Source organism: Dunckerocampus dactyliophorus, chromosome 11 (assembly GCF_027744805.1).
Source record: "Dunckerocampus dactyliophorus isolate RoL2022-P2 chromosome 11, RoL_Ddac_1.1, whole genome shotgun sequence".
NCBI classification, from domain to species: Eukaryota; Metazoa; Chordata; class Actinopteri; order Syngnathiformes; family Syngnathidae; genus Dunckerocampus; species Dunckerocampus dactyliophorus.
Window position 1 is genome coordinate 26367451 of NC_072829.1, and position 18299 is coordinate 26385749.

General features: G+C 40.0%; 2 protein-coding genes across 2 annotated transcripts; one reads left to right on the forward strand and one right to left on the reverse strand.

Annotated features, from left to right (window-relative positions):
* Nucleotides 1-3079: 3079 nt before the first annotated feature.
* arsia (arylsulfatase family, member Ia) lies at nucleotides 3080-6390 on the reverse strand. Its single transcript, XM_054791050.1, has 2 exons — nucleotides 4990-6390; nucleotides 3080-4634 (listed from the first exon to the last, which is right to left on the reverse strand). Exons 1-2 carry the CDS (start codon nucleotides 5301-5303, stop codon nucleotides 3236-3238), a joined length of 1713 nt encoding a protein of 570 aa, XP_054647025.1. The 5' UTR covers nucleotides 5304-6390; the 3' UTR covers nucleotides 3080-3235.
* Nucleotides 6391-12676: 6286 nt separating this feature from the next.
* Nucleotides 12677-18226, forward strand: LOC129189435 (treacle protein-like). The gene is made up of 7 exons (XM_054791051.1): nucleotides 12677-12947; nucleotides 13131-13195; nucleotides 15705-15766; nucleotides 15897-15946; nucleotides 16029-16197; nucleotides 16727-17743; nucleotides 17819-18226. The coding sequence occupies exons 1-7, from the start codon at nucleotides 12840-12842 to the stop codon at nucleotides 17905-17907; spliced, it is 1560 nt and encodes a 519-aa protein (XP_054647026.1). The 5' UTR covers nucleotides 12677-12839; the 3' UTR covers nucleotides 17908-18226.
* The last annotated feature ends 73 nt before the right edge of the window (nucleotides 18227-18299 follow it).

An 18299-nucleotide genomic window follows, 5' to 3' on the forward strand; every position in this document is an offset into this window, starting at 1 on the left:
TGGCCAACACCAACTAACCGAAACTACGTTCCTCATCACAGACATCCGACCAGAACTTGGCTCACAGGACAAAGTGGGGGGTAAGTTATAAAACCATATAAGATTGTCTTAATCTCACTTTGAAATCATTCAAAAATGCATTTCATTTATCTTTGACGGCTTCAGTGCCCTAACTTCACGAGCCACATGACCATGTCGGTAAGATTTGATCAAATCTGCATGTCCAAATGTGAAACAAAATTACAGCACACAAATTTATTCTGAGAAGTTACAGCAGCTGAAAAATGTCAACTTTAGACCGGTGCTGATATACTTGAAATAGTTCAAATATACAGTATGTGAAACACAGTTAATGACATTTCAGTATTCACACAAACAATTTCATATAAAATATAAATTATAAAGCACACTCTTTTTGCTGATGCGGCCTGGGGAGGTTACATTGGTCCATGATGAAAATCATCTTGCATGTGGTCACTACATTTCCAAAATTCGACTGTTGTCTGTTTTTCTCTGGATTTACCCGAACCTTCACAAAGTACAGAACAAATATGTCATTGTTATCTCGCAATGAATCAGTGGACATTCACATCTTGCAGTACAATAAAGACATTCTTACCAGACCTCCTGTTTCGCCTTCTTTTCTTGTACACGCAACAAGACAGGACCACAATTACCAGCACAGCGGCCAGTGCAGAACAAACAGGAATCAGTATGGAAAAAAGGTTTTCTGGAAAGAGTGGCATCATTGTAATGGTGAAATAAGTTAATTTATGTTTGAATAAATACGTTCATACAAACGTTCATTTATGTTTAAATAAATACTGTATAAATGGTGCACAAGGGAAACAATATTTACCTTGAACATCCAATTTTACTGTAATGATTTTTACAAGGAGCCCATTGGGATCAAACACCTCCACTGTGTATTGACCTGAGTCGGTCCTCTCAACGCTGCAGATTTTTAAAGTCCCGTTGTTAATAAAGAACTCTGTTCTGTTTCTGAAGGCTTCCTGGATCACCGCCTTTTCTTTTTTCATCGTAAACACAATAATGGGCCCACTTGGAAGCTGTTTCTTACATCGCAGCTGATGGCCGCTCACGTCTTCCATCAGTTGGATGTAGACAGATCCTCCAAGAGTGACGGAGCAATGAGAGTTCTCCAGGGTGCCATTACATTGAGACTCACCAGCAAAAAGGAACGCTACAAGAACAAAAGCAACACACATAGTCTGATTTAAACACATTACTGATGTGTTATTCCTGAAAATGAAAATATTACCAGTTGCTGTTCCACCGAAGAGAACCAGAAGTACAACAGCATGCGACATACCCCTGTCTTCTACAGAGACATTTTATCGGCTTGATGATGACTTACAAGGGTCAGTCATGAAGCAGATAATGTGCAACCTAGAAAGGAAGGAAATTGGGTAAATGTTCTCACTTCTCTTTCTCTTGTTTCAGAAACCACCCGACGCATTAGACACCGACAACTACAAAATAATCAATGTGTATCTTCTCATTCCAAAGAGCAGAAGAATATGGTAGGGGAACCTAATTCTTACATTTCAAGACTTCTTCTCTCTTCCTGCTCATCACTTTATCTCCATCTAAGGTCTCAGAAAGCATTACTGCCAAGACAGTGTATTGGAGCTTTTATAAGGGACTTCACCTTTCAAGACGAGTGAAAATGTATTTACTTAAATAGTACCAAGATTTGATACACCCAAAAGTCGGGTGACTTGGGTGGTGGTTTCTTAACTTCCTGGCCACTTGTTAAGCGACTTGTTATATTTGTGTGACAAAAGGACGTGAAAAAATAAGTAAAGTGGCAGATTAATATTGATTATGCTGACAACAGTAACATACTATCTAAAGCTCAATAAAGTCTGAAGTGCTCATGACACCAAAATACGTTCATCTTGTTATTTTTGCCATGCAAATTAACATTGTGAGGCATATTTCCTGTGTTAGACATGTGCTCCAATGTGGACATATTTACCCTTTTAAAAATTTGGCATCACTGAAAAACAAATCAGTCGGAGACTGGAGAAGTAGGAGGAAGTGATGTCACTTTGTGTACCCTCCATCTTGGAATTACCCATGGAGCACATTACTTTCATATTGTTGTGGTGATTTTGTTGATTTGCTGTTGTTATATATTTATTTTATATCATGCCCGCTTGTTGTGTCGCAGGCTTTTGCTCAAACACTCACACAGAGTAAGCCTGTTCACATTTCCAAAAGACGCCATTCGCCACATCAGATTCTTCAGTGTTATGTTCGGCCCATTTCCAGGCCAGTTGTTATTCATACTGTACCTCAGATAAAGGAAAGTTTGGGACTGAATGACACGATGTCATGTGGGACTTTGCATCCATGGACGACTACATACTGCAAGTTAAGAAGACAATGTGTCATTAATGTAACATTACTGACACCTAGTGACCAGAATACTACATATGACTTGTGTGTCAATATTTTTGATAGTAATTGGCCATAGTCAACCACAAAACAGCCATCATTGGCAAGGGACGGCTGTGTACTCTTTTTAAAAGTACTGTACCTTTAGATCGTCATTATTATGCCATATTATCATAACTGAAGATTATCCCAAAATAAACATGTTAACATGTAAACATGTTAAGAAACAAACAAGCCTTTTTAATAATTGGCAAGCATGAACATACATGTGGAATTTGCTTATTCGCTTAATTAGTAATTTATTATAAAAAAGTGCTGATGTCTCTCCATATTCCATCAATAGTTGCAATTTACCTGTAAGGAAAGCACGTGCAGCATTGGTGAGGTAGCAGGGTCTTCCTAAAGTCATGGAGCACAAAATTGAATCCACAGCAAAAAACACATACAAACAGAAAAAACATTCTACAATGCAAACATTAACATTAGAAAAATATACAAAATGATCAAGTTGATTGTCTATTGAATACCATCATCTCACCATCATCTAGCTAAATTCATTGCATTTAGATGAAAGATTCTTGAAAATACCGTTTAATTTACCTTCAGAAGAACGATGAAATTGCATTTGTGAAACGCCAAAACCATGAACAGACAGACATTTTTTATTCTAAAAAGATACATGCGGCTGAAGGTTCAAATTCAATACAGTCTTTGATACAGTCTTGCATTCATTTTCCAGTAAGACCTAAATAAGTCTTCAAATGGATGCATAAACAGTCATTGGGATGTTCATCTGTCTTTGTTTTTTTTTTTATATCCTATTCGACATGATCCTGGTGTTGAGTCTCCTGAAAAATGATTTACTATGAGACAGTTTCAGCTTTTTCTTCCAGTCCTTATTCTTCCGTGGATAAAAGGTGTCCCAGCTCTCCTCTTCCTCATCTCCCACCCAGGGTACCCAGGCACCCCCATTCAGGCTAGGGTCAGCCCGCAGATCCTCTGATGGGTAGCGCACTGGGACGGCGGTGCGGTTGTAGTACACCAATCTCGCCATCAACTCTTTGACAACATCTGGTCTCTTCCCAGAGAGGTCAAAACGTTCATAGGGGTCACCAGTGATGTTAAATAGCCATACTGATTTCCTGGATTCGGTGTGCCGCTCCAGGTTCCACCAGCTCCCTGGGAAGCTCGGAAGCATTGGCGGTGGTGTCCAGTCTCCATAACCAGGATCTCCTGTCAGCAGTTTCCAGTCTCCAGCTCGGATGGAGGCTTGCACGGCTGTATTCCAAATCCCATATCCTTTCTGCAGGGAGCCGCTGCGAGCTCGATTATAGAGAGGGTCAATGTTGTGGAGGATCTCAAATCTGGGAGACTCCTTCTCCTCACTAATGGCTTCCCAAACATCATACCCATCCACCCCCTTCGTCAGGGACTCATTGCCACCTGCCAGTCGTACCAGGGTGGGGTACCAGTCAGTAATGTGCACCAGGGCTTTACTAACCCTCCTCTTCTTCCTTAACAGAGGACTGTGGACAAATCCCAAACCTCGGACTCCACCTTCCCAGTAGGTGCCTTTACGCCCCCTGAGGGGCCAGTTACTGCCACCGGACAATGGCTGACCACCATTGTCTGTTGAAAAGATGATGACACTGTTTTGGTAGTAACCATACTTGCGGAGGGCATAGGTTATATTCCGAACCGCCTCATCCACAGCAGAGACCATAGCAGCGTACTTCCTGCGAGCCACGTTGCCGAGCCCACGGTATGGATAGATGTACTCCCGCGGGGACTGTAAGGGTGTGTGAACAGCTTGGAAGGAAAGGTAGATAAAGAGTGGCTGGGATAGGGGATCATGTGTTGCTAGGATCTTGCGGACCCTTTGCGTGTACAAATGGGTGGAGTATTTTCCCCTCTGATCCCAGGCGACAGTTTCGCCCTCGTGGAGATCAAAACCACACAGACCAGGGCCGTCACAGGAGTTGTAGGTGTAGTAGTTGACGCTCCCGGTCAGGGAGCCGAAATATGTGTCAAAGCCACGTCGTGTTGGCAGACACTCCTTCTTGTAAAAGCCCAAGTGCCATTTCCCCACCATGTGGGTGGAGTAGCCGAGCTCCTGCAGCCTCTGGGGTAGGGTGACGTGTTGGAAGGGTAGGCAGTTGGGCTGGCGGGGCCGGATGATGGAGTGCTGCAGGCCTGTGTGAATCTGGTACCTGCACAATTAATAAAAGAACCGTGTCAGATGAACATAGTGTACGTGTTCAAACATTAGAGTGCGATTACTAGGGGTGGGACAAAATATCAATATTGCAATTTATTGTATTTGTTAAGCTATAGTATTGCAATGCCAACATCAAATATCTATAATGTCAAATTACTGCTTGTCATAAGTGTAGTATGCAAAGTAAAAATGATATTGTCATGCAAAAGTGTGCAGGGTATTTAACTGTTAAACTCAGGCAAAGCAATAGCATTAGTTTCAAGCACAAAGAATGACTTTGTGCTTGAAGAGTCATAATGAAGAGTTATAGTAAAAATGCAGACTGGGATAATAGAGAAAAACATTACCTGCCAGTGATGAGTTGGCTGCGGGATGGAGTGCAGATGGGCTGGATGTAATAATTCTCCAGCTTCACCCCATCAGCAGCCAGCTTGTCCAGTACCGGAGTCCTAATGTCAGAACTGTGATAGCCTATGTCGTTGAATCCCTGATCATCTGTCATGATGAAGATTATGTGAGGAGGCTTTGGACCGAGAGACCCCCCACCGAAAGTGTGACCCGGCTCTTTTTCCACCTGATTAGGACTCATCAGATCCCATGACAGGTATCCGAGGCTGAGCAGACTCATCATGGAGAAACCCGTCAGAGCTGTTGTAGCCATTGTTATTCTAAAGGCCAAATGATACGGTTTCCAGGGTGTAGTCACCAAAACATCTTGCAGTGATCAATAACTGCACAGTCCCCAACTCTGCGAACGTGAAAGATTCTCTGCTATACGTTCATACTCGATGCCACTCCAAAATGTTTAAAAGCTCTTTGGAAAACATTTCCCTTCCCCAAGAGGTCCCGTTAACTCCACCCATTTGCATTGCAGGTTGGCTGAAAAAACATCAGCCTCCTACCACCTTAAAACACACACACAGAGTAATGTTTCTACTACAGCCAAGTGGCACTCATGAGTCTACACCACATTCCAGTTCTGAGAATGTTAACATTCTTGTAAACAAGTGGGAGGCAGTTGATTTTTTGTGTTTATTTTGACAGAACACATATCTTAATCAATTCATTTATTATCAGGGATCGATGTTAGTTCTCGCTGGTTCTCCATCCTTAATCTTAACAAGACACCATGGACAATTTTATTATTCCAACGTTGTTGGGGCTAGTTTGGAAAAGGACCATCTACAGTCCATAAAGGCAGTGCCCTCTCACCTTAAAATGCTATTTAGACTTTTAATGAAAGCTGTTAGAAGTGGTAATGCCAGCCCTGTATTTTACGGCATTCCGTTTAGTATGAAAGCACATGGAATCCAAAACAGTTTATCTGCATTCATGACATTAAATGTGATCCCAGTGACCCACATTTCCATCTTGACACACGACTAGAAAGCAAAGAAAAACACCACTTGAGCAATCAGTGACAGACCTCAGTGTGCAGGGGAGATTCGGGCCCCAATAGACACAATCGTGGACCCTGTTCCATGCTGCAAAGCCCCTTCACAAATGCTCCTTTAGGATGCCTGCTTACTGCAGAGCTGAGGAAAGAGACAGACCATACTGCCCAAACTCAGATAACATCTCCAAGCAGGTGTAATAGACACACTTTACAAGCCAAAACTACATGACGGAACTGCAGTGCCTCAAAGGCATGGTAAAGTTTATTATGGTTTCAGCCTTTCACCCATACGGCAACGGTGTTCTAGGTTCCCTAAAACTGAATTTAGTGAAAATCTGATAACGCCCCCTTGTCATTGTTGTGTGGACAAGCAAACAACTACTTCCTGAAAACGATGACATCGCCACCCCATGACCAGAAGTGACCGGTTGTGTACTGCTGCCGAAAAGCTAGCATAATATCTGAATATAACATATATATATATATATATATATATATAATAGTTCCACGTTGAACATTCGTCTCTGTCGCTGTTAATTTTAAGATGGCAGTTGAATATTTGGCTCCGTAGCAACAGCGGAACTTCCACCTCACTGTGCCCAGACTGCTATCTCATGGTGCGGGGAGCTCGCACGGGGAGTGTCTCTCTGATCACTGGATGTTTATACTAGGAACTGCGTGTATCCCCCATGCGGCACAACACAGGAGTCGGCCTCTCAGAGATGGTAGGACAAAGACTTTTGGAAGCCAAAACAAATACACACTAAGCTAGTATGCTAACTACTGTAGCTAGCTAGGGGGGAGCTAAGCTAGTAGGCAAGAGAGTGGAAATCGTGTCCTTGTTTGCGTTCTTTTTCTTTGATTTCACACCAGTCCAATTTTGTTGAGTTTGAGGAGTGCCAAAAAAGCACCAGTAGCAACAGCGGTAGCTCCCCCTCACTGTGCCCGGACTGCTATCTCATGGTGCGGAAAGCGAAGGACATAACTGCAGCGGTATGCTTTTCCCTCGCTTTCAATGAGTCGACAGACGAAAACCATGCAGCACTTATTGATTAGCTTCAGTATCAGTATAACAGTATAAAAAAAAATAAATGCAGAGATTTACTATATTCTACAATTGTTGGTCTTGCCTAAAAATGCACGCATTTATTTGTATTCGGTGTTACAAAAAAATATTACATGGCTCTCATGGAAATACATTTTCAAAAATTGGGCTTTCCTGGCTCTCCTAGCCAAAAAGGTTCCCGACCCCTACTCTAATCGCTGGTTGTTTACACTAGGGACCGTCAATAAATTACTATAGCATTGAAGAGAGTTTGTTTTAAAAAAAAAAAAAAGCAATATATTCTAAATGAAACCATCACCTGATATCTAACCATGTCAAATGATTAGAGCCGTAAATGCATACGAGGTGTAAATACATACAAATATATATAATTGTGTCCTGTATCTTTCTGTTCATAAAATACAGCAATAATGGGCATATTTCACAGTGGCTGTCGCTCTAGACCTTCCTTGTGTTGAAGCATGACTACATATATATAATGTGACTCTACAAAAGGTCCTAAACCCAATAATGTAAATGCTAATGTGGAACAGCATCATGATGCTGAGCTTTGCAGATTAAATAGAGATCTAAAAAAGCCTGTGCAAAACATCTAAGAGCAACACATCATACCGGGCAAATGTTGATGTTGGCACCAGAAAAGTTTGTGGGCATGAAGGCTGCTGGTCAGCTAATGAGCCTCCCGTAAAGGGCAAGAAATTCATCCGTGGATGTTTGCTGAGCAGCGGAGGCATCGCTGGTGCAGGCACAGCGCCAGTGAGAATGACTGAGTTTAAAGCAGGTCAAAGTGAGTGGACGAAAAATTACCGAGGTGCACCTCCAGTTTAACTCCCTTTTGCTGGTGGGCATAGTTGTCCCACAGGAAGGAGCTCTGAGATGTGAAGGTCCAAAACTACACAAATTCCGCTCAGAAAACTATTGGGCAATGACATTGAGAAAGTCAATATTGATGGTGTCAAAAAACCAAACTTAAATTAGACACAACTTAGAAGCCAGGCAAGTCAGTAGGGTTCCTGGACAGTCGCTACATCACCAAACTAGACCACCCCCTAGACGCTTCTGACTCAGGGTGACAGATGGGCTGAGCAATTTCCCCAAAAGTCAAACCTATTTACCCACACTTGACTCATCCACACACCTCACCAAAGACATAATTAAGATCATGACATGCTCTTTGTATGTACACAGGAATATTAATTGACTGACATATCTTATTGCAAGCTTCAAATGCACAAGCATCTTTGTTTCATACAAACAAGCATCTCAACTTGTATGTCCACTATAGTCACAGCTGGTTTAGATTTTTCAGTCCACCCCTCAAGCTCAACACAGCAAATGTTGCAAAAGACATGCCCCTTACCAATAAAGCTTTCCATTCAGACATCTGAAATCTGTGTTTTTGTTTCTTTGACTCCCTACCATCCTCTTATCTCACAAGCTGAATTGAAGTGGTACCCTTTTCAGGGATTATGTGGTGTGTTTAGTGCAGTCGTTATGAAGAATAGTACCAAAACTGAGACTTCTAAACTAAACAGCTCCACTAATAGGGAGAAATGACGCCAGGAGAGGACATTGGAATATGGGAATCTCCAAAAAAAAAAAAGGCAACCACATTATAACAAAACTTGCAAATACATCAAACTGAAACTGAAATAATATGCTGAATTTAGTAGGAATTCAAGAGAAGCAATATGAAACTGACACCTCCAGCAACAAGATACATCCAAACGTACAATGCATACATCCGGTACACGCACTACTGAGGGAGATGAGAAACAATAAGGTACATGAATCTTTTTGCTAAACGGGAGGGTACCTCTGTAATATAGAAGTGGCTTGGTTTCGATAGAGCAGATGTGCGGCAAGAGACCATGATATGCAAAGTTTGCAAAGCAATGATGACGGCAAAAGGTGGGAACACGACAAATTTGTTCTGCCATCTCAAGAGCAAACACAGAGTTGAGTACGAAGAGTGTGTCATGAAGTGTGTGACAGAGTCAGCGAGCACATCTACACTTACTCAGTCAAAAATACAAAACGCTTTTGCTCATGGCCTTCCTTGCGATAAGAAAAGTAAACAATTGCATGAAGTGACTGATGCAGTGTCACATTATTTAGCCATAGACATGCCGCCTTTGTACTCAATCGAAAAGGACAATATTTAGCTATTTTGAATTCTGAATACTTTGCACTGATCTAGTTCGGTTGACACTAAATGCACTTGCTGTATTGCACAGTTTGTTACCAATAAATCAATAAATGCGCTTTACAATTTCAGACAAGTATATTTAATTGTATGGGTTAAGGTTTGTAGCTTTTTATACAAGACTCAGCTGAATTTAATTATATCGTCATATCGTGATACATCCCAAAAGTATCGTGATGCATGCTAAGGTCCATATCGACCAACCCTAATAATGGTCACAATAGTTGAATACTTTGAAAGGGGACACATTTTACACATTGACAATATAAGTATTTTCAAGCCATCAGACTACAGTCCGAGTCAAGTCCAGAGTCACTGACGTTAAATTCCAGGTCTTTGATGATATTGTCGAGTCCAAAGTCATCAAAATTGTGACTTGTCTGACTCAAGTCCAATTCACGTGACCCGAGTTCACACCTCTGTTAAATATACGCAAGTGCGGTATTTTTATCCGTTGTTTCTGTCTCTACTATCAAATAACACACCACAGCCCAAATATAGTGTATACATGTGCAACCTTTGCTCCTCTTTCCACCCCTTTTGCAAACAGGTTTATGCTAGTTTTGCTGCTACAGGGGTTTTGCTGCTTCGCTGTGTCGGTCACCTTCCAGCAGATGTTTGGCTTCGGTTGAAGGAAGGGGTGCTGTTACTGAATACAGCTGCTCCCCTTCCCCATGAACACTGCCTCCTTTCTAATCAGCACAGCCCTGCCAGTAAACCTGCACATATTGCTCCACCTCTTACCCCAATTTTCTAATGTGAGGAGTGCATGGACGTTTTCTCTTTTCCTCTGCGCCAGCTTGTCACCCTTCAACTTCATACAAAGACGCCTTGGTTTGGAAGAGGCTGCATAACATTATTTACCATTACACAATCAATTTGTTATGTTTACTGACAGGGTTGTTACTAAACAGAATAGAGGGTTACCTCAACAGAAGCAAGAAAATCAGACTGATCAAATGATAGAAGGTATTATCTCATCAGCGTTTTTACTTTGACACATTTTTTAAGCTATTTCGTACTTGTTACTAGTAGTTGCCAGGTCTTAACAGGAACGTCCGCATTGAGGACACCAACAGTCTGAGATGTTTGACTTGGCCGACTCACGTTGCAGCTGGACTGGAACGCCAAACCTTCCACACACCCCTCAGCAGTCACCTTGATGTGACTCATGCAAGGGCACATGTCTAGGCATCCAGCCTGGACATCGTTGTAGACTCAATGCTATCATTCCGCCTGCCAGTGATTAATGATAACCTCTACTGTGTACAATATGAATAAATAACAACTCAAAATAAGCCACGAATCAGGAAGTGAGTGTGCTTTTTAAGCAGTTTCTTTACAGTCCCTGCTTTTCACAGAGGTTATGTTAACTTGTGTTCATTATCAGTGAAGCACAAAGACATAAACATGTAGAAAATTGTGGCCTCTCTGACAGTGGTATACTTGTATGCAGTGTACTTTGCCTTTATTATCATGTATTTATAAATAATTACCAACTTATGGTGAATGAGATAAGAGGAGTAAAATAAATATACAATTTTTTGGACCAATGATCAGTGCAGGTCCATGAATGCTAAACGGCCAATGCGATCCACTCCATCATTAATACATGTAACAGTCTGAATACAATTCAATGAAACTGTTCTTTGCCAGGAATGCACTATGTTGATCTACAACCCACACAGTTTGTCCACCTTCGCAGACATCTGCGCTAAACTGATTCGATTTCTAGCAATTAATTGTAGTTTGTAGCAAGTGTAGTACTGCACTACATCACACATGTGTAGTGCAGAGAGGTGTAAACATTTACTTTATGAGAGAGGTAAAATATTACAAAACAGCTTTCAGCTTTTCAACACCACCACAAACTACAACTATACTGTAAACATATTAAATTAATACCTTGCTCTGTAATTTCTCACCATTAACTTTTGTTCTCTCAGTGCTGCTTTTTATGTAACAATATATTTATATTGGTGTACATGTTTGCACGTATGCTGTAGATGGCCGCTACAATAGGTTATTTTTCTGTAAAGGGATTTTTTTTTATCAGTTTTTAAATATAAATCCCTGGAAATCACACACCTGACAGCCTGCAGTTCGAAATGCTACACGTTTGGAATGGAACGCAGATAGAGTATATTTCCTGAAAAGTGAACAGAGTGCCATTTACAAGGGTAACCACTCACATTTCCTGCATGTAGTCAAAGCTGAAGGAAATGCTCTCTTTTTTATGTGTTCAAGGAAATTTTTCACAGACCCCTAAGGTTCTCTCCACATTCCCTACACTTAATGTGTCTCGTAAATAAGGAATATTATATTTAACAATTATTTTTCTTTCAAAAACCTTGGTGGCCTTTTCAAATAACTCTGGAGCCAAGTTCGCCTCGTTTAATTAAAGAACTCCCAAAGTGGATGTATGTTTTTCTACGGGACAAGTAAGGATGGTAAATTCATCCTTGGTGAGAACTTCTGAGCACTGACATTTAGTGTGGTGTGTGTATACAGTACTTGGTAAAAGGTGCCCCTTGAGTTTAAATTCATTAACTGGCAACCTGTCACAGTCGGTTGGTTGCCTTGCAGTATCTCACAAAACGACGCAGACAATTTCAAAACAACTGAGAATTTGTCTAAATACTTCCAACGCAAGGAAATGTAGCTGTGGAATTATATGAAGGTGCTTACTTGCTCATGGAAATAGAATACTCACATAGTTTAAACACACCTATTAACAGCAACGTTAACTGACATTCAAGTATAAAAATACTTGATATGATATGATCTTACTTCTTTGAATGCAGGTTTTGGTCAAATTTTGTTCTATACTGTAGAACTTTTGTAGTTCCATTGCCACTTTTGCAACCAACAAAACTGAATTTCCCACCCTCCCATTTTTAGTCTCGTCTTTCACTTGTCCACATTTAAATGTGTAAGGTCAAATACGTCTAAATTTACAAATACTGAAGATCTTGGCTTCCATTGTGGTTTAATTTAAAAATATCCCTTATAACAGGTGTGTGGGAACTTGTGGCATTGACAGTTCCCGAGGTAGCCAACTGCTCTGTTTCTACTGATATTTTTTTGCATGAACCCACAATGACAAAGCTTCTTTCAACCTTAAATCAACCTTCGCCATATTTCCCACTCATTTAGCTTCAGTTAAATCACGTGAAACACCTTTTACCTCCTTCAATTGGGTTCTTCTTCTCTTATACTGGCGGCTGGCAAACAACAATTGTAGCATATAGCAATTAGCATTAGCTTCCATTTTCAACAGTAAATACAAGCAATATTAGCAAGCAGGCACTAAACGCAAGCCAATTGCAATACTACACATCCCATGATGCACCGCGGCGCAAATGGAAGGAACTACATCCTCGTGTCAAAGTTGAAGCGAGGAACGTGCGTAATTCTATGAGGTAGCTGCGACTTCTTTTGTGGAGTTTTTTTTTTTATAATCCAGGTTAATTATGATACAAAGTGTAGATTTGCATGCGTGTTTACGGTTGTCTGTTATGAGAACATTATGTCTGTGAACGCGTCCAAACAAGAGCTGATCCCACTCATTTATCGCCATTTGGAGGAGCATGGTTTCCACTCGGCTGCAGAAGAGCTTCGGAGGCACAACCCACAGGTATACGCACACACACGAATATAATCCTCAGTTTTGATTGACTTTTAACTTTATCTATATGACTACATGTGTAAGACTGCGCAACTATTGCACATCTAATGACATAAATTGACACAAACAAAAGTGGCCATGAAGCAAGTGTCTTGTATTGAACTGTCTAAAAAGACTGCAACTCCTTTACAGTGTTTTGTGGAAGAAGATTCTGCATTATCGGCATCATTACAAGAGATTTACAGCTCCTGGTTAAAGTGAGTGTGTATTTTGGAATGTTATGTTTTTTTGTTTAGAACATGTCTAACAAGGTACTTTAAATAACACCACGTGGTGGCATTTGCAAAATTAAGCATGTCCGAAATTAGTAGGAAAAAGCAGATCTTATTTTAGCCCACCCCACATCTATTAGTTCATTCCCACACATTTCTTATACATGTTGACATTTGCAATATTTAGTTTGCTTACATTTTGTCATTTAAAGAAAAGAGAATGTGTAGCAACGGATAGAAAGCTAATGTGGTGATGAAGGGAAGAAAAGCAGAAGGAAAAGGCTACTATTAAAAAATACTAATAAGCTAGTATGAGATTAAAAAAAAAAAGCTTGTGTAATGATAAAGGAAATCGAAGAAACAAATATGTTAAAATAAAAAATATATATATAGATATAACAGTATAATAACAATATAATAATAGTAAATAAATAAAATAACTTACAATAAGTAAATTTATTTTTTCAAATGCCAATAAGTAAAAAGCTTTTTTTGAAAATGACAGTATATAGCTTGCGCAGTGTTAAGGAAAAAGACTAAATTAAATAAAAGTAAAAAATGTAATAATAAGTAATAAAATAGGAATAAGTAGTTTACAATAAATATAAAGTAAATAGGCTATAATGAGTAAAGACATTAAAATAAACACATGTCGGGTAAAGACATTAAGAATTAACATATGCGGTCGTTCCTCACTACATTGTAATTCAAACATCGCATCGTCACTCTATCGCAGGCTTTCACAAAGTAATTAATTGATAAATCGCTGTTTCGTGGTTGGATATGAAAAAAAAAGTACAAAGTAAAAATTGTAAATAAAAAAAATGAAGATTTAAGCAAATTGTACTTATTGTTGGCCCAAATTAAGTATTTTCAAGCATAAAAATGACTAAATGAACCTACTAAATGAACTAAAATACAAAGAAAACGCATTCTAATTGTGAGTGTAGTATTCTGCATTGGCCGCTAGGTGTCAGTAATTGTTCGGTGAGACAAGCACCAGATGCGGTCGCCATAATAGGCATTTATTGCAGGTTTAAATTATCTCACAACTGGCACAATAATAATAGCATAATAGTAACACAGGCTACTGTTGGGGCCATAACCCTCAGCAAGCTAAAACGCAACTCTGAACCTTTGACGTCATTTCTTGTCCTCTACGCATCTGTCTGCCCGCCACTCAACTCCCCTAGGGAATACATTTATAGCAACATAAGCAAGCATGAGTCTTATTCATGTTTTACATGGCTTATTTACTCTTATTACTGTATGTCTACTATATTGGGTAATATGAGTGTAAAGCTGATGAGACAATAGCCAGCACAGAACAAAATAAGGAACCGCTAACATGTGAGTCTGTTATCTTATTTATGTCTAACATACTATTTTCTCTGATTACAGTGTTCCCTCATTGATCGCGGGGGATAGGTTCCCAAAATAGTCCGCAATAAGTGAAATCTGCAAAGTAGCCAACTTCATTTTTTTACAATTATTATACATGTTTTAAGGCTGTAAAACCCCTCACCATACACTTTATACACTTTTCTCAGACAGGCAATAACATTTTCTCATATTTCTCTCTTGTGTAAACACTCTCAAAAAAGTTAAAAGCTTTGTTTGAATTTTAAGGATCAACCTTAATGATCAACACAAGAAATTATGAAGTCACTCACACATATTTCGCTCATGTGGCCGTGCCTTTTCGTCCTGGCGCCATTCCGCTGTACTGTAGCATTTTTATATCCTTGTTAAAACATATTGCTGCAGATAAACCAAACATTCATTTACAAGCTAGCAAGCACGCAAGCTAGCGATGACACAGGAGACACGGCAGGACGGCACAAAGGAGATTGATTGACAATGGTCTGCAGCCAATCAGGACGCAGAAAACCATGGGCAGTGCATACACTCGTCTTCCCACAATGTAATTCTTCTTAAAGGGCCAGGCTTGGCCTGTACCAGCGTTCTTACGCTGTAATAAAAAAAACATAGAAGCACAAAAAAAAATCAGCGAGTCCGTGAAAGGTGAGCCGTGATAGAGCGAGTGAACACTGTATATCTACAAAATTGGGTAATACAAAGATAAAAGTGATTATAGGGATGCTATTTTATGTCTAGAGGGCTCTAATAATTTTAAAAACTGTATTTAGGAGATCATAAACAGGTTTTCTATGCCATAGCCATGAAAATAATACATTTAATCATATTTAATCCTACTTCGTGGAAATTCACTTATGGCGGTCAGGTGGAACCATTAACGTCAATAAGCGTGGGACGACTGTAGATACATATTGGGGGTAAAAGTTTGCAGAAAAAGACAATCCATAAGTAAATACTGGCCATCGATTAAGCAACAATTTATTGGTAATGCAATTTATTGCTTAATATTGTTGAATTTGGTAGAATTTTGGAAATAGGTAAAAAAAAAAAATTTAAAAAGACAGCTTGTTTGTGTAGTGCTTTAGTGAATATTAAATGTTCCACGTCCTTGCAGGCACTCAAAGAACAGACACTCCAGGTCTAATGGAGGAGCATCACCTCCGGCTTCAGCGAAAGGTATCAACTTCTTTTAAACGTGCAGCGTTAATTTCAGCGGAATGACACATTAAGCCGACACTAGATCAGTCAAAATAAGATCGTTGCATTTTTGCCAAATTCTTCTCTTCTTTGGGTCCTGACAATCCAGCCGCTTCCAAGAAGGCGAACAGATCTGCTAAGAAGCCGCAGAAACAGAAAGTGAGTTTGTATTTGACGCTAAAAAAAAACAAAAACATGACAACGTTTTGTGAACCAGAGTGCTAACTAGTTGTCTTTACAGTCTGTTGCACCAAAAAGGGAGAAAAAAGTTGAGAGGGTGTCAGAAAATGCCACACCGGCGAAGAGGCTAAAGAAGCAACAAAAAGTTGTGGATACCGGTAAAGACGATTCTGACTCTGACAGCAGTTTGGACGTGGAGAAATGGAAGAAACTCGTGCTACAGATGACAGGTAGGTGTGTGCGCTCTGTGTTGGGGCTCACGGGAAAGACAAAATCAAAGAAAACAATCATCATCTTATTGTCAATCTTATTTTATGTTTTGAATATAGATTGCAGTAAAAAAAAAAAAGGGGACTTAGAAGGACTTGATTGATTACCTTTGTCTTAAAGTTAGCATCGTTACTCCTCATCTGTTTGCTAACTTGCTCATAGCGATGCTCAATATTGTTGATTTTTTTACCGATAGAGTCGTCCCTCGCCACAGCACGGTTCGAATTTCACAGCTTCACTCTATCACGGTTTTTCAAAAATTATTTGTTTTCTGCATGTAAAACTATAAAAAGTGTTTTGTGTTAGCATTTTTGGCTCTCTGGAATGGAACACATTATATATATATATATAGCGTACCGATAGAGAATATTGGATGATTAAAGAACAGTGATAAAATAGGAACTCCCAGTTTAAACTATGACAGTGCAATCTCTGCTGTGTTTCATCTGACCGGAATTCACTCTTATGATATCCTTTTATTGTCCACAGAGGTTGATGTAGCCAAGATGGACACCATCAACGCTTTGGACTCTTGTGCACCCAAAAAGACAGTCAAGAAACCTCAGACAAAGGCTAAAATTGACAAGCCTGTTAAAAAGAAGAGCGACATCAAAGAGAAAGCAGCGACAAAGGAACGAGCCAAGTCAAGTCCACAGAATAAGACCTCGACAGAAAATCTGATGTCATCCAGTGGTGCGACGCCTACATCGTCATCAAAAGAGACGCCAAAGAAGGGAAGAAAGAAAGCTGCGACCCCCGCTAAAGAAAACGCCAACAATCCAACACCAGAACCCAAGAAGAAAAGAAAGGGAAAAAAAGAGGATTCTAGAAGCAAAGTTAAAGCGAACAGAAAAGAAAAAAACATCACCAACAATAAACCTGTGGAGCTCGACTGTGTAGGAAAGCCTGTAGATGAATACATAGTGGTGGACAAGGTGGGGAATGCCGAGGAAGTACCAAGAAAAGAAATTAAAGCTAGGAAAAAGCAGAAGGAGGCTGCTGACAGTCTGAATATTTCAGACATCAATTTAAAAGACAAGAAACCCAAGAAGAAGAAGAAGAAAGAGGAGGAAATAGGTAATGGCGAGGGAACCAAGGAGGAGAAAGTCCAGAATAAAAAAAGGACCCTTGATGATGTCGGAATCGGTGAGCTGGAAAATCCGGAGCGGACGAACAATGACAAGGAAGCAAGCGGGAAGGAGGAGATGTCTCTTAGCGTGGACACTTCCAGTGCAGATGTGAGAGAAAAGAAATCAAAGGAGAAGAAGAGAAAGAGTCATCCTGTGGAGGCAAAGCCTCACCAGATGGATGACCAAAAAAAGAAGAAAAAAGACAAACCTTCTCCTGATGAGGAACCGATGGTTACAAATGAAAGTGCAAAAGGAAGCGGAGAAGAAACACCCGAGCCAAACACGCAAATAAAAAAGAAGAAGAAAAAACTTTTGGTTAACACATTACCTCTGTTCACCCTGGATACACCATGTCCTCCGTCTGAGAAAAAGAAAAGTAAGTTTGAAGATAGATAGAAAAGCCTATTACAACGTGACAATGTGTTGTTTTTGTCATCTTTTATTTCTGCAGAGAAAAGCAAAAAGGATTCAGGCGACTTCGCAGAAACACCTTCCACCATGCAAACACCATCACATGACCAACACCAGGAGGCAACCTAATATACCATTTGTCCACATGATGCCATCGGACTGTCATCGTGTTATTTGCATTTTAATGGAAGATAAGAATAAGTACTCCAAATGCGGGGTGGTACTGACAAGGTAGAAGGTGACACCACCGTTTTTATTTCTTTTTAGAGCATTCCCCTTCAGGCTCAGGAAGTTCTTTGTTTATAATGTAATCCTTTGAAACAATACTGCTTGCAACATAAAATATGGACCGGTGGACAAAAACGCATTTTTCATTCTGTGGTCTTTGATCAGAAGCACGTCCTGTACAATATACTTTTATACAAATTAAACATTTTTTTTAACTATCTGCTCTGCTAAAGTGTGTATTTCTACCGCTGGATGGCGCTGTGGCTTGTAGTGGTTATATTTAAAACGCTGAA

Excerpts from the sequence above, each read along its gene's own strand:
- arsia (XM_054791050.1), bottom strand. The coding sequence starts at position 5,303 with ATGGCTACAACAGCTCTGACGGGTTTCTCCATGATGAGTCTGCTCAGC. Across the intron at positions 4,635-4,989 it reads AGCCAACTCATCACTGGCAG|GTACCAGATTCACACAGGCC; the intron begins GTAATGTTTTTC and ends TTAATTGTGCAG.
- LOC129189435 (XM_054791051.1), top strand. The coding sequence starts at position 12,840 with ATGTCTGTGAACGCGTCCAAACAAGAGCTGATCCCACTCATTTATCGC. Across the intron at positions 12,948-13,130 it reads TTCGGAGGCACAACCCACAG|TGTTTTGTGGAAGAAGATTC; the intron begins GTATACGCACAC and ends ACTCCTTTACAG. Across the intron at positions 15,947-16,028 it reads AGAAGCCGCAGAAACAGAAA|TCTGTTGCACCAAAAAGGGA; the intron begins GTGAGTTTGTAT and ends TTGTCTTTACAG.